General features: G+C 38.9%; 1 protein-coding gene and 1 long non-coding RNA gene across 2 annotated transcripts in view; one reads left to right on the top strand and one right to left on the bottom strand.

Annotated features, from left to right (window-relative positions):
- LOC309622727 overlaps window positions 1-16437 on the bottom strand; it is a 428773-nt gene that overhangs the window by 230872 nt on the left and 181464 nt on the right. The window lies entirely within an intron of this gene.
- LOC309622722 (small EDRK-rich factor 1) lies at window positions 14295-14865 on the top strand. The gene has a single exon (XM_082378823.1). It carries the CDS (start codon window positions 14490-14492, stop codon window positions 14676-14678), a length of 189 nt encoding a protein of 62 aa, XP_082234949.1. The 5' UTR covers window positions 14295-14489; the 3' UTR covers window positions 14679-14865.

A 16437-nucleotide genomic window follows, 5' to 3' on the forward strand; every position in this document is an offset into this window, starting at 1 on the left:
GGAGACACGATGACCCGAAACCTATGGGATGCAGCAAAAGCAGTTCTAAGAGGGAAGTTTATAGCAATACAAGCCTACCTCAAGAAACAGGAAACATCTCGAATAAACAACCTAAAATTGCACCTAAAGCAATTAGAGAAAGAAGAACAAAAACACCCCAAAGTTAGCAGAAGGAAAGAAATCATAAAGATCAGATCAGAAATAAATGAAAAAGAAATAAAGGAAACAATAGCAAAGATCAATAAAACTAAAAGCTGCTTCTTTGAGAAGATAAACAAAATTGATAAAACATTAGCCAGACTCATCAAGAAAAAAAGGGAGAAGACTCAAATCAATAGAATTAGAAATGAAAAAGGAGAAGTAACAACTGACACTGCAGAAATACAAAGGATCATGAGAGATTACTACAAGCAACTCTATGCCAATAAAATGGACAACCTGGAAGAAATGGACAAATTCTTAGAAATGCACAACGTTCTGAGACTGAACCAGGAAGAAATAGAAAATATGAACAGAACAATCACAAGCACTGAAATTAAAACTGTGATTAAAAATCTTCCTACAAACAAAAGCCAGGACCAGATGGTGTCACAGGTGAATTCTATCAAACATTTAGAGAAGAGCTAACACTTATCCTTCTCAAACTCTTCCACAGTATAGCAGAGGGAGGAACACTCCCAAACTCATTCTATGAGGCCACCATCACCCTGATACCAAAACCAGACAAAGATGTCACAAAGAATGAAAACTACAGGCCAATATCACTGATGAACATAGATGCAAAAATCCTCAACAAAATACTAGCGAACAGAATCCAAGAGCACATTAAAAGGATCATACACCATGATCAAGTGGGGTTTATTCCAGGAATGCAAGGATTCTTCAATATACGCAAATCAATCAACGTGATACACCATATTAACAAATTGAAGGAGAAAAACCATATGATCATCTCAATAGATGCAGAGAAAGCTTTTGACAAAATTCAACACCCATTTATGAGAAAAACCCTCCAGAAAGTAGGCATAGAGGGAACTTTCCTCAACATAATAAAGGCCATATATGACAAACCCACAGCCAACATCGTCCTCAATGGTGAAAAACTGAAACCATTTCCACTAAGATCAGGAACAAGATAAGGTTGCCCACTCTCACCACTATCATTCAACATAGTTTTGGAAGTGTTAGCCACAGCAATCAGAGAAGAAAAAGAAATAAAAGGAATCCAAATCGGAAAAGAAGAAGTAAAGCTGTCACTGTTTGCAGATGACATGATACTATACATAGAGAATCCTAAAACTGCCACCAGAAAACTCCTAGAGCTAATCAATGAATTTGGTAAAGTAGCAGGATACAAAATTAATGCACAGAAATCTCTTGCATTCGTATACACTAATGATGAAAAATCTGAAAGTGAAATTAAGAAAACACTCCCATTTACCACTGCAACAAAAAGAATAAAATATCTAGGAATAAACCTACCTACAGAAACAAAAGACCTGTATGCAGAAAATTACAAGACACTGATGAAAGAAATTAAAGATGATACAAATAGATGGAGAGATATACCATGTTCTTGGGTTGGAAGAATCAACATTGTGAAAATGACTCTACTACCCAAAGTAATCTACAGATTCAATGCAATCCCTATCAAACTACCATTGGCATTTTTCACAGAACCAGAACAAAATATTTCACAATTTGTATGGAAACACAAAAGATCCCAAATAGTCAAAGCATTCTTGAGAAAGAAAATCGTAGCTGGAGGAATCTGGCTCCCTGACTTCAGACTATACTACAAAGCTACAGTAATCAAGACAGTATGGTACTGACACAAAAAGAGGAATATAGATCAATGGAACAGGATAGAAAGCCCAGTGACAAACCCACGCACATGTGGTCACCTTATTTTTGATAAAGGGGACAAGAATATACATGGAGAAAAGACAGCCTCTTCAATAAGTGGTGCTGGGAAAACTGGACAGCTACATGTAAAAGAATGAAATTAGAACACTCCCTAACACCACACACAAAAATAAACTCAAAATGGATTAAAGACCTAAATGTAAGGCGAGACACCATCAGACTCTTAGAGGAAAACATAGGCAGAACACTCTATGACATAAATCACAGCAAGATCCTTTTTGACCCACCTCCTAGAGAAATGGAAATAAAAACACAAATAAACAAATGGGACCTAATGAAACTTAAAAGGTTTTGCACAGCAAAGGAAACCATAAACTAGATGAAAAGACAACACTCAGAATGGGAGAAAATATTTGCAAATGAAGCAACTGACAAAGGATTAATCTCCAAAATTTACAAGCAGCTCATGCAGCTCCATATCAAAAAAACAAACAACCCAATCCAAAAATGGGCAGAAGACCTAAATAGACATTTCTCCAAAGAAGATATACAGATTGCCAACAGACACATGAAAGAATGCTCAACATCATTAATCATTAGAGAAATGCAAATCAAAACTACAATGAGATATCATCTCACATCGATCAGAATGGCCATCACCAAAAAATCTAGAAACAGTAAATGCTGGAGAGGGTGTGGAGAAAAGGGAACCCTCCTGCACTGTTGGTGGGAATGTAAATTGATACAGTCACTATGGAGAACAGTATGGAGGTTCCTTAAAAAACTAAAAATAGAACTACCATATGACCCAGCAATCCCATTACTGGGCATATACCCTGAGAAAACCATAATTCAAAAAGAGTCATGTACCACAATTTTCACTGCAGCTGTATTTACTATAGCCAGGACATGGAAGCAACCTAAGTGTCCATCAACAGATGAATGGATAAAGAAGATGTGGCACATATATACAATGGAATATTACTCAGCCATAAAAAGAAACAAAATTGAGTTATTTGTAGTGAGGTGGATGGACCTAGAGTCTGTCATACAGAATGAAGTAAGCCAGAAAGAGAAAAACAAATACCGTATGCTAACACATATATATCAAATCTAAAACAAAAATAAACTGGTCAGAAGAACCTAGGGGCAGGACGGGAATAAAAATGCAGACCTACTAGAGAATGGACTTGAGGACCTGGGGAGGGGGAAAGGTAAGCTGGGACAAATTGAGAGAGTGGCATGGACATATATACACTACGAAATGTAAAACCGATAGCTAGTGGGAATCAACCGCGTGGCACAGGGAGAGCAGCTCGGTGCTTTGTGACCACCTAGAGGGGTGGGATAGGGAGGGTGGGAGGGAGACGCAAGAGGGAGGAGATATGGGGATATATGTATATGTATAGCTGATTCACTTTGTTATAAAGCAGAAACACACACATCATTTTAAAGCAATTATACTCCAATAAAGATGTTTAAAAAGAATAAAACAAAATAAAAAATAAATACATTTTTTAATTTAAAAAAATTTTAAATGATGGTATTTGTCTGAATTCTAAGCCAACTCAGAGTGTTATTCATTTTTCCCTAGGTATCTCTCATGTATACATGAGGTATATGTGTTAATAAACTTCTGTTTGTTTTTCTCTTGTTAATCTGTCTTTTATTACAGAGGTCTAACTCAGAAGGGTAGAGAAAAAATCATCTTTTTTCCTCTACACATGTATGGACTTCATCAATGAAAATTCTTTTCCCTCTGGCTTCCAGTTAGGTTCCTCCGCTGAGAAGCACAAGGGTAAAATCAGAGGCAGGCAGAAGAGTGAAGCCCTCACATCTTTGCTGATGGGTTGCTGCTGCTGGCTGGCTGCATTCCCCAACTATGGTTACAGCTCCTGTCAGGTAGCCGTCACCACATGCATTCCCTCTCTGCCCATAGTCGTGGCCAAACCCTCTTCAGTTACTTCAGGCCCAAGAGGGGTAACTCCCTAATGTTTCTAGCCACAGGGCACTGTAGTATCCAATGCGGCTTCCCTAACTGCTACAGACTGAATTGTGTCCCCATGAAAGTCATGAGAGGACACGATGAGAAGGCAGCCCTCTGCAAGCCAGGAAGAAAGCTCTCATCACAACCCAACCATACTGGCAACCTGACCTTGTTGCAGGAAGGAGGACCCCTTCCAGGGACTGAGAGTGGGCTCTTGTCTAACAATTGGAAATGAATTGTCCGAAGAGACTTTATTGGGAAGGGGCACCCGGGTGGACATCAGGAGGCAAGGGAACACAGGAGGACTGCTCTGCCACGTGGCTCGCAGTCTCGGGTTTTATGGTGATGGGATTAGTTTCTGGGTTGTCTCTGGCCAATCATTCTAACTCAGGGTCCTTCCTGGTGGTGCACGCATCGCTCAGCCAAGATGGATTCCAGCGAGAAGGATTCTGGGATGTTGGTAGGACATATGGACTAGTGTCTCCTCTCTCCTCTGGACCTTTCCCAAATTCTTCAGGTTGGTGGTGGCTTTTTAGTTCTGCGTTACTTACCAGGACCTCGTGTCACAATGTAACTCATGAAAATGGTTACTGTGGTGCCTGGCCAGGGTGGGAGGTTTCAGTCAGTGGTTCCCCTAACAACCTCAGACTTCCAGCCTGCAGAACTGTGAGAAAATAAATTTCTGTTGTGTAAACTACCCAGTCTATAGTATTTTGTTATGGCAGCCTGAGCAGTATTAGACACTAACCTATACTCTTACAATAATCCCTTTATTAAACTTTTCTCAAATTATCCCACACAAGTGTCTCTTTTCCTGCTGAGATCCTTACTCATGCAAAATATGTATTTTGAATTCTCATTTGTTTGCACCTATAATTTCTCTTCAACTTGTAACTTCCTATATACATGACAGCTTAAATATGACTTAGAAAATTAGAACAAACTTTTGTTTTAAAAGGTAAAATATTTAAGTAAATATACCATTTATCTTTTATTTAAGTCACGATAGAGCAGAATCATTCAGAGAGCAGGCCTAGAGGTTTAGGCAGACTTGGCATTCAATCCCATTTCTGTACCTGGTAGCAGAGTTACTTGGCCAAATTACTTCTCTAATGTTCATGTTCCTCATCTGTCAAATAAGAATCACAATCTGCTTTATAACCAATGTGGTTATCACAGGGTTGCAGTAACAGCCCAAAGTGAAACAGAGAAAGCTATTACTATTACTATTACTATTAATCATTATTATTATTATTCTCTTACCAAAAATCCTTTTGTGACATTACTATTTGGGGAAGCTTCTTGAAACTTGAGCGTATCCAGGGATACTAGTTCTCACAACCCTCGAAGACTTCGGGATTTTTACATCAAGGAGAATAGATTAGTACCCATATACAGGCTCCAAAGGTAACACGAACTAAGGCCAGGAGGCATCCTGCATTTTGCCTACAGAACATTCCCTTCAGAGGGGAAGTTAATCAATGCCTTATTACCTTTAATGAAGTTCTCATATTAAATGCAGGACACTTGATATAATTTAATTAATTACTTTTCTATGCTTAGAGGAAGCTGCTTGACAAATTATTTGTTCTGCCTGTATATTCTCTTTTTATCCTTTTTCTTGCCTGCTGCCACATCAGACATGGATATGACCTGTACAGAGAGCTGAAAAATACTCACAAGCATTAACCCCTACCTCAGCAACTGACCTAAGACTTATTCACACATCACTTAATTTTTCTTTAATTACACAGAATTTTCTATGGCTCAGTCAATAAGCATCTTATAGGAAAGTCAAGCTAGGCTCTGAAGTCTGCACATATTATGAGCCTTTGCAATAGGAGAAAAGATTTCTCAGCAGGCAGATTAAATCATGAAAAGTCTGAAAACCAACCATTTATGCAACAAGGTTATGCAACAAGGAGTGTTTAGCTTTCTAAATTCAAAGTTCAAAAATAATTTCTAATAAATTGCTACTTATACATGACCTTGAAAAATACCTAATCAACCGATACTTCCAAGATGAGAATATTAAGCAAATGAGATACATGACCTTGATCAAGTTCCTTGGCCTCTCTGATTTTTAGATTCCTCATTAAAATGGGGAAATAATAGAACCTAGGGCAAGAGCTGCTGAGACAATGACATGAAATAAGGCATGCAAACTGTAGTTCCTGTTACATAGGAAAGCACTCAGTAATTGTTAGATAGTCTATTATTAAGATATCTGATATCCATTCTAGCTCTAGTATATTATGACCCATTGCCATTTAGAAAATTTGACTCATCCTACAATAGAAAAGGGTTATTCCTATTACTATATGACTACCCTTTTAGTTTAAAACTTTCTTATAAATATTTGTATCCCAAGAAAGATTTGACAGTTTTCAGTTTTCAAGGTTATCCCATGTGGGTGTGCCCATGAAGATCACTGGCTTATTAAATAACTTCATACTGATAAGAAAAAAAGCTTTTTCTGATTTCTGGCTCATCACAGTCTAGAATATAATAAAACTAGGGTAAATTTTACCCTAAATAGCTTGAAGAAATAGGGAGACCAGGTTTTAAACATTAAATCTTAAGTAACTACTAACTTGCTCCAAGGATTCATTTACATAAACTGCAAAGTTTATAAATGTAAAAAAAGATAAAGTAAAAATGAACAAATAAACTAATAGAGAAGTTCTTATTCATGTTTTGAGGTTTTTGAGTTTTATGATAGGTATTTTTTTAATAACTCCAAAGTATATTTGTAAAAACATTTTTTAAATGGGGAGGGGGTATAACCCCAGAGAGCCTACCACATGAAGAAATGTTTCTGAAGTGCATTCATTCATGCCACACAGTTGGTTGCCCTTACTGGACAAACTAGTCAAAAAGAAGGCATGTTCATGCAGTCAGACATTTCACAATCCAGTTTTTATTTCCCCAGTCAGGACCCAAAATGTAAGGAAATAAGCAAATGAAACTCTAGTCCTTTTAAATATTTTTCTATTTGGTTAATTTTCTTTGGAAAGAAGAGAGAAGTCTTAAGACAAAAATAACTATTTTTGCTCCAGAAATTAATTGTAGTTACATTAGCTTAAGGAATAAAGCCTATCATATAAAAATACAATTCAAGCAAAGTTGGCATGCTAGTCAAGAGAGTCCATTTCTACAGTGAAGTCTAAAGCTGGATGAAATGTGAGCTTTCCTACAGGATCAGAACAAAAAGGATTGAATATTGATTTTCCTAGGATAAATGTTCACAAGACAAATTCTCAGTATCATGCCACGGGCAAATGCCTCATACCTTAAATCCATTCTCAACTGGAGTTAACAACCAGAGAATTAACAAAGTGACTGCCTACCAAAGGCTGTGAAATAAAAGGGCTCAATATAGTGTCCTTTAAAACACTTTCAAAACCTCCTGAATGTGGACAGTTCCACAAGATGTCGTTCATAGACTCTTCAAAAGTCAATGTCATGGAAAACACAAACAAACAAACACACACATCAAAAAAAGTTTAAGGACTTCCCTGGTGGTGCAGTGGTTAAGAATCTGCCTGTCAATGCAGGGGACACTGGTTCGATCCCTGGTCCGGGAGATCCCACATGCCACAGAGCAACTAATCCTGTGTGCCACAACTACTGATCCTGCGCTCTAGACCCCATGAGTCACAGCTGCTGAGACTGCGTGCCACAACTACTGAAACCTGTGTGCCTTGAGCCTGTGTTCCACAACAAAAGAAGTCACTGCAATGCGAAGCCTGTGCACCGCAACCAAGAGTAGCCCCACTTGCTACAACTAGAGAAAGCCCAAGCCTGCACGCAGCAATGAAGACCCAGTGCAGCCAAAAATAAATAAATAAATAAATAAAAATTTTTTTAAAGTTTAAATAAATAAAATTGAGAGCACCTATTAAATGGCTAAAATTTATAAAAAGTTATTTTACAAAGTCTTGGCAAGGAGGAACTGGAATTTCCATACACTGCAGCTGAAAACATAAAATGGTACAACCACTTTGAAAAACAGTTTTGCAATTTCTTCAAAGGTTAAACATAGAGGGACCTTCAAGATGGCGGAGGAGTAAGACGTGGAGATCACCTTCCTCCCCAAGCATACATCAAAAATACATCTACATGTGGAACAACTCCTACAGAACACCTACTGAACGCTGGCAGAAGACCTCAGACTTCCCAAAAGGCAAGAAACTCCCCCACGTACCTGGGTAGGGCAAAAGAAAAAAGAAAAAACAGAGACAAAAAATAGGGACGGGACCTGCACCTCTGGGAGGGAGCTGTGAAGGAGGAAAAGTTTCTACACACTAGGAAGTCCATTCACTGCAGGAGATGGGGCAGGGGGTGGGGGAAACTTCGGAGCCACAGAGGAGAGCACAGCAAGAGGGGTGCAGACGGCAAAGCGGAGAGATTCCCGCACAGAGGATCAGTGCCAACCAGCACTCACCAGCCCGAGAGGCTTGTCTGCTCACCCACCGGGGCAGGAAGGGGCTGGGAGCTAAGGCTTGGGCTTAGGAGGGCAGATCCCAGGGAGAGGACTGGGGTTGGCTGCGTGAATACAGCCTGAAGGGGGCTAGTGCACCACAGCTAGCCAGGAGGGAGTCCGGGAAAAAGTCTGGAACTGCCTAAAAGGCAAGAGACCATTGTTTCGGGGTGCGCGAGGAGTGGGGATTCCTTCCCTGTCTGCCCACAGAAGGCAGAGCGCCACCTAAATGAGCTCCAGAGACAGGCGCAAGCTGCGGCTATCAGCTCAGACCACAGAGATGGGCATGAAACACTAATGCTGCTGTTGTAGCCACCAAGATTCATGTGTACAAGCACAGGTCACTATCCACACCCCTGCCCTGGGAGCCTGTGCAGCCTGCCAATGCCAGGGTCCCATGATCCAGGGACAACTTACCCAAGAGAACACACGGCGCACCTCAGGCTGTTGCAACATCATACTGACCTCTGCCACTGCAGACTCGCCCTGCATTCCAATTATAACTACCATATTCCTCCCTCCCCCAGGCATGAGTAAGCCAAAGCCCCCTAATCAGCCACTGCTTTAACACCCTCCTGTCTGAGTGGGGAACAGATGCCTGAGGGCAACCTACACGCAGTGGCGGGGCCAAATCCAAAGCTGAACCCCGGGAGCTGTGGGAACAAGGAAGAGAAAGGGAAATTTCTCCCAGCAGCCTTGGGAGCAGCGGATTAAATCTCCACAATCAACTTGATGTACCCTGTATCTCTGGAATACCTGAATAGACAACGAATCATCCAAAAATTGAAGTGGTGGACTTTGGGAGCAACTGTAGACTTGGGGTTTACTGTCTGTGACTGACTTGTTTCTGATTTTTATGTTTATCTTAGTATAGATTTTCTGCTTGTTATCATTGGTGGATTTGTTTATTGGTTTGGTTGCTCTCTTTTTTTATCATTATTATTAACTTTTACTTTTTATTTTAATAATTTTATTTATTTATTTTCTTTCTTTTTTTTCTCCCTTTTCATCTGAGCCGTGTGGCTGACAGAGTCTTGGTGCCCTGGCCTGGTGTCAGGCCTGAGCCTCTGAGGTGGGAGAACCGAGTTCAGGACATTGGACCACCAGAGACCTCCCGGCCCAACATATTATCAATCAATGAGAGCTCTCTCAGAGATCTCCATCTCAATGCTAAGACCCAGCTCCACCTAACTGCCAGCAATCTCCAGTGCTGGATGCCTCATGCCAAACAACTACCAAGACAGGAACACAACCCCACCCATTAGCAGAGAGCCTGCCTAAAATCATACTAAGTTCACAGACACACCAAAACACACCACCAGACGTGGCCCTGCCCAAAGAAAGACAAGATCCAGCCACACCCAACTGCACACAGGCACCAATTCCCTCCACCAGGAAGCCTACACAAGTCACTGAACCAACCTTACCCACAGGGGGCAGACATCAAAAACAATAGGAAATACGAGCCTACAGCCTGCAAAAGAGAGATCCCAAACACAGTAAGTTAAACAAAATGAGAAGACAGAGAAATATGCAGCAGATGAAGGAGCAAGGTAAAAACCCACCAGACCAAACAAATGAAGAGGAAACAGGCAGTCTACCTGAAAAAGAATTCAGAGTAATGATAGTAAAGATGATTCAAAATCTTGTAAATACAATGGAGAAAATACAAGAAACGTTTAACAAGGACCTAAGAAGAACTAAAGAGCAAACAAACAATGATGAACAACACAATAAATAAAATTAAAAATACTCTAGAATGAATCAATAGCAGAATAACTGAGTCAGAAGAACGGATAAGTGACCTGGAAGATAAAATAGTGGAAATAACTACTGCAGAGTAGAATTAAAAAAAAACAATGAAAAGGACTGAGGACAGTCTCAGAGACCTCTGGGACAACATTAAATGCACCAACATTTGAATTATAAGGGTCCCGGAAGAAGAAGAGAAAAACAAACGGTCTGAGAAAATATTTGAAGAGATTATAGTTGAAAACTTCCCTAATATGGTAAAGGAAATAGTCAATCAAGTCCAGGAAGCACAGAGAGTCCCATACAGGATAAATCCAAGGAGAAACACACCAAGACACATATTAATCAAACTATCACAAACTAAATATAATGAAAAAAAAAGCAACAAGGGAAAAGCAACACATAACATAAAAAGGAATCCCCACAAGCTTAACAGCTGATCTTTCAGCAGAAACTCTGCAAGCCAGAAGGGAGTGGCAGGATATACTTAAAGTGATGAAAGGCGAAAACCTACAACCAAGATTACTCTACCCAGCAAGGATCTCATTCAGATTCGATGGTGAAATTAAAACCTTTGCAGACAAGCAAAAGCTAAGAGAATTCAGCACCACCAATCCAGCTTTACAACAAATGCTAAAGAAACTTTTCTAGGCAGGAAACACAAGAGAAGGAAAAGACTCACAATAACAAACCCAAAACAATTATGAAAATGGTAATAGGAACATACATATCGATAATTACCTTAAATGAAAATGGTTTAAATGCTCCAACCAAAAGACACAGTTGGCTGAACGGATACAAAAACAAGACCCATATATATGCTGTCTACAAGAGACCCACTTCAGACCTAGGGACACATACAGACTGGAAGTGAGGGGATGGAAAAAGATATTCCATGCAAATGGAAATCAAAAGAAAGCTGGAGTAGCAATTCTCATATCAGACAAAATAGACTTTAAAACAAAGACTATTACAAGAGACAAAGAAGGACACTACATAATGATCAAGGGATCAATCCAAGAAAAAGATATAACAATTTTAGGTATTTATGCACCCAACATAGGAGCACCTCAATACATAAGGCAAATGCTAACAGCCATAAAAGGGGAAATCGACAGTAACACAATCATACTGGGGGACTTTAACACCTCACTTTCACCAATGGAGAGATCATCCAAAATGAAAATAAACAAGGAAACACAAGCTTTAAATGATACATTAAACAAGATGGACTTAATTGATATTTATAGGACATTCCATCCAAAAACAACAGAATACACTTTCTTCTCAAGTGCTCATGGAACATTCTCCAGGATAGATCATATCTTGGGTCACAAATCAAGCCTTGGTAAATTTAAGAAAATTGAAATTGTATCAAGTATCTTTTCCGACCACAACACTGAGACTAGATATCAACTACAGGAAAAAAATTGTAAAAAATAAAAACACATGGAGGCTAAACAATACGTTACTAAATAACCAAGAGATCACTGAAGAAATCAAAGAAGAAATAAAAAAATACCTAGAAACAAATGACAGTGAAAACACGACAGCCCAAAACCTACGGGATGAAGCAAAAGCCGTTCTAAGAGGGAAGTTTATAGTAATACAATCGTACTCAAGAAACAAGAATATCTCAAACAAACAACCTAACCTTACACATAAAGCAATTAGAGAAAGAAGCACATAAAACCCCCAAAAGTTAGAAAAAGAAAGAAATTATAAAGATCAGATCAGGAATAAATGAAAAAGAAATGAAGGAAACAATAGCAAAGATCAATAAAACTAAAAGCTGGTTCTTTGAGAAGATAAACAAATTTGATAAACCACTAGCCAGACTCATCAAGAAAAAAAGGGAGAAGACTCAAATCAATAGAATTAGAAATGAAAAAGGATAAGTAAAAACTGACACTGCAGAAATACAAAGGATCATGAGAGATTACTACAAGCAACTATATGCCAATAAAACGAACAATGTGGAAGAAATGGACAAATTCTAAGAAATGCACAACCTTCCAAGACTGAACCAGGAAGAAATAGAAAATATAAACAGACCAATCACAAGTAATGAAATTGAAACTGTGATTAAAAATCTTCCAACAAACAAAAGCCCAAGCCAGATGGCTTCACAAGTGAATTCTATCAAACATTTAGAGAAGAGCTAACACCTATCCTTCTCAAACTCTTCCAAAATATAGCAGAGGGAGGAACACTCCCAAACTCATTCTATGAGGCCACCATCAACCTGATACCAAAACCAAAGATGTCAAAAAAAACAAGAAAAGTGCAGGCCAATACCTCTGATGAACATAGATGCAAAAATCCTCAAAAAATACTAGCAAACAGAATCCAACAGCACATTAAAAGGATCATACACCATGATCAAGTGGGGTTTATCCCATGAATGCAAGGATTCTTCAATATACGCAAATCAAGTAATGTGATACACCATATTAACAAATTGAAGGATAAAAACCATATGATCATCACAATAGACGCAGAAAAAGCTTTCAACAAAATTCAACACCCATTTATGATAAAAATTCTCCAGAAAATAGGCATAGAGGGAGCTTACCTCAACACAATAAAGGCCACATATGACAAACCCAGAGCCAACATCGTTCTTAATGGTGAAAAACTGAAACCATTTCCTCTAAGATCAGGAACAAGACAAGGTTACCCACTCTCACCACTACTATTCAACATAGTTTTGGAAGATTTAGCCACAGCAATCAGAGAAGAAAAAGAAATAAAAGGAATCCAAATCGGAAAAGAAGAAGTAAAGCTGTCACTTTTTGAGATGACATGATACTATACATAGAGAATCTTAAAGATGCTACCAGAAAACTATTAGAGCTAATCAATGAATTTGGTAAAGTAGCAGGATACAAAATTAATCCACAGAAATCTCTTGCATTCCCATACACTAATGATGAAAAATCAGAAAGAGAAATTAAGGAAACAGTCCCATTTACCATTGCAACAAAAAGAAAAAAATACCTAGGAATAAACCTACCTACGAAGACAAAAGACCTGTATGTGGAAAACTATAAGACACTGACGAAAGAAATTAAAGATGATACAAACAGATGGAGAGATATACCATGTTCTTGGATTGGAAGAATCAACATTGTGAAAATGACTCTACTACCCAGAGCAATCTACAGATTCAATGCAATCCCTATCAAACTACCAATGGCATTTTTCACAGAAGTAGAACAAAAATTTCACAATTTGTATAGAAACACAAAAGACCCCAAGTGGCCAAAGCAATCTTGAGAAAAATAAACGGAGCTGGAGGAATCAGGCTCCCTGACTTCAGACTATACTACAAAGCTACAGTATTCAAGACAGTATGGTACTGACACAAAAACAGAAATATAGATCAATGGAACAGCATAGAAAGCCCAGAGATAAACCCACGCATATATGGTCACCTAATTTATGACAAAGGAGGCAAGAACATACAGTGGAGAAAAGAGAGCCTCTTCAATAAGTGGTGCTGGGAAAACTGGACAGCTACATGTAAAAGAATGAAATTAGAGCACTCCCTAACACCATACACAAAAATAAACTCAAAATGGATTAAAGACCTAAATGTAAGGTCAGACACTATCAAACTCTTAGAGGAAAACATAGGCAGAACACTCTATGACATAAATCACAGCAAGATCCTTTTTGACACACCTCCTAGAGAAATGGAAATAAAAACAAAAATAAACAAATGGGACCTAATGAAACTTAAAAGCTTTTCAAAGCAAAGGAAACCATAAACAAGATGAAAAGACAACCCTCAGAATGGGAGAAAATATGTACAAACGAAGCAACTGACAAAGGATTAATCTCCAAAATATCCAAGCAGCCCATGCAGCTCAATATCAAAAAACCCAACAACCCAATCCAAAAATGGGCAGAAGACCTAAATAGACATTTCTCCAAAGAAGATACACAGATTTGCCAACAAACACATGAAAAGATGCTCAACATCACTAATCATTAGAGAAATGCAAATCAAAACTACAATGAGGTATCACCTCACACCAGTCAGAATGGCCATCATCAAACAATCTACAAACAATAAATGCTGGAGAGGGTGTGGAGAAAAGGGAACCCTCTTGCACTGTTGGTGGGAATGTAAATTGATACAGCCACTATGGAGAACAGTATGGAGGTTCCTTAAAAAACTAAAGATAGGACTCACGTGCAGTCACTCGCCGGCCTTGCCGACTGCTGTTGTCTGGCCTCGTTGGGCTGGGCCGTCCACCGAGCACAGGCGTATCCCTGCTGAGGGCCCGCGCGGGCTTAGGCTTCCAGATCGACGGGTGGGGACGGCCGCTGAGCGTGCGAGCAAGTCGTTGCTTTTCCGAGTCGCTCTTTTCCAGGCTCGGTCCGGTGGTCAGCATGGCCCGCGGAAATCAACGAGAACTTGCCCGCCAGAAAAACATGAAGAAATCCCAGGAAATTAGTAAGGGAAAAAGAAAAGAGGATAGCTTGAGTGCCTCTCAGAGGAAACAGAGGGACTCTGAGATCATGCAACAAAAGCAGAAGGCAGCCAATGAGAAGAAGTCTATGCAGACAAGAGAAAAATGATGACTATTGGAAAACCTGGGTGCTGCTGCTAACTAAGTGTATCATAAGCTCTATGATCAAGATTTTGTAGCATGAACAGTCAGTACATATGTTATATCCTTATACAACTATTTTACACGTTACCTTTCAGCCTGACTTAGTGTGATGTTTCAGAACCATTCTTCAAAGAGTAAAGCACTAACCATGCGTGTGAAAAAAAAAACAAAAAAAAAAACAAAAAAAAAACTAAAGATAGAACTGCCATACGATCCAGCGATCCCACTACTGGGCATATACCCTGAGAAAATATAATTCAAAAAGATTCATGTACCCCAATGTTCATTGCAGCTCTACTTACAATAGCCAGGACATGGAAGCAACCTAAGTGTCCATCGACAGATGAACGGATAAAGAAGATGTGGCACATATATATAATGGAATATTACTCAGCCATAAAAAGAAACAAAATTGAGTTATTTGTAGTGAGGTGGATGGACCTAGAGTCTGTCATACAGAGTGAAGTAAGTCAGAAAGAGAAAAACAAATACCATATGCTAACACATATATGTTATGGAATTAAATTAATATGGAATTTAAAAAAAAAAGGTTCTGATGAACCTAGGGGCAGGACAGGAATAAAGACGCTACATAGATAATGGACTTGAGGACATGCGGAGGAGGAAGGGTCAAGCTGGGACGAAGTGAGAGAGTAGCATTTACATATATACACTACCAAATATAAAACAGGTAGCTAGTGGGAAGCAGTTGCAGAGCACAGGGAGATCAGCTCGGTGCTTTGTGACCACCTAGAGGGGAGGGATAGAAAGGGTGGGAGGGAGGGAGATGCAAGAGGAAGGGGATATGGGGTTATATGTATACATATTAGTGATTCATTTTGTTATACAGCAGAAACTAACACAACATTGTAAAGCAATTATACTCCAATAAGGATGTTAAATAAAAAAATTTAAAAAATAAAATGTTAAACATACACCTACTATATGATTCAGCCATTCCAATCCTAGAAATATACCCAAGACAAAAAAAGCATATGTCCTTACAAAGAGTGGCACACAAATATTCCCGCAGCTTCATTTGAAATAGCCAAAACATAGAAACAATCCAGGTGGCCATGAACAAGTAAATGGATAAACAACTTGCGATAGATAGACCCTCAAAACTGAATGCTATGCAGCAATGAAAGAATGAACTATTGATATATGTAAAAACATGGAGGAATTTCAAAATAATGATGCTGAAGGAAGGTAGTCAGACACAAAATGGTACATACTGGATGACTCCATTTATACGAAATGCTAGAAAACACACACCTATCTCTAGGGACAGAAAGATGAGTAGTTGCCTGGGGATGGGAAAGGGGGACAAAGAGGGGGATGGGAAAGATTAAAGAGGGGAACGAAGAAGTTTGAAGGGTGATGTATATGTTCCCTGTCTTGATTGTGGTGACAGTTTCACAGTGTAAATCTGTCTAAACTTATCAAACTGTACGGTTAATGGTTAATGTGTGTACTTTTAGGTCAATTACACCTCAATTTTTTAAAAATGGATTCCTTTAAAATAAAAAAGACTAAAAAGCCATTTCAATGTGTGACCATTCATTGGCCCCTTCTTTTAAAACTCATATAAGATAATTGTAGGACAACTGAGGAAATTTATCTATGGATTACATAGATATATGAAATTAGGGATTTTTTTCTTAGGTATAACAACAGTACTGTAGGGAAATTTTTTTTCTCTTAGAAGATTCACCCAAAAGGAT

Source organism: Balaenoptera borealis (genome assembly GCF_965194805.1).
Source record: "Balaenoptera borealis genome assembly, chromosome: 2".
Lineage (NCBI taxonomy): Eukaryota > Metazoa > Chordata > Mammalia > Artiodactyla > Balaenopteridae > Balaenoptera > Balaenoptera borealis.

What these genes read in the sequence shown, in the direction of transcription:
- LOC309622722 (XM_082378823.1), top strand. Translation starts at nt 14,490, where the DNA reads ATGGCCCGCGGAAATCAACGAGAACTTGCCCGCCAGAAAAACATGAAG.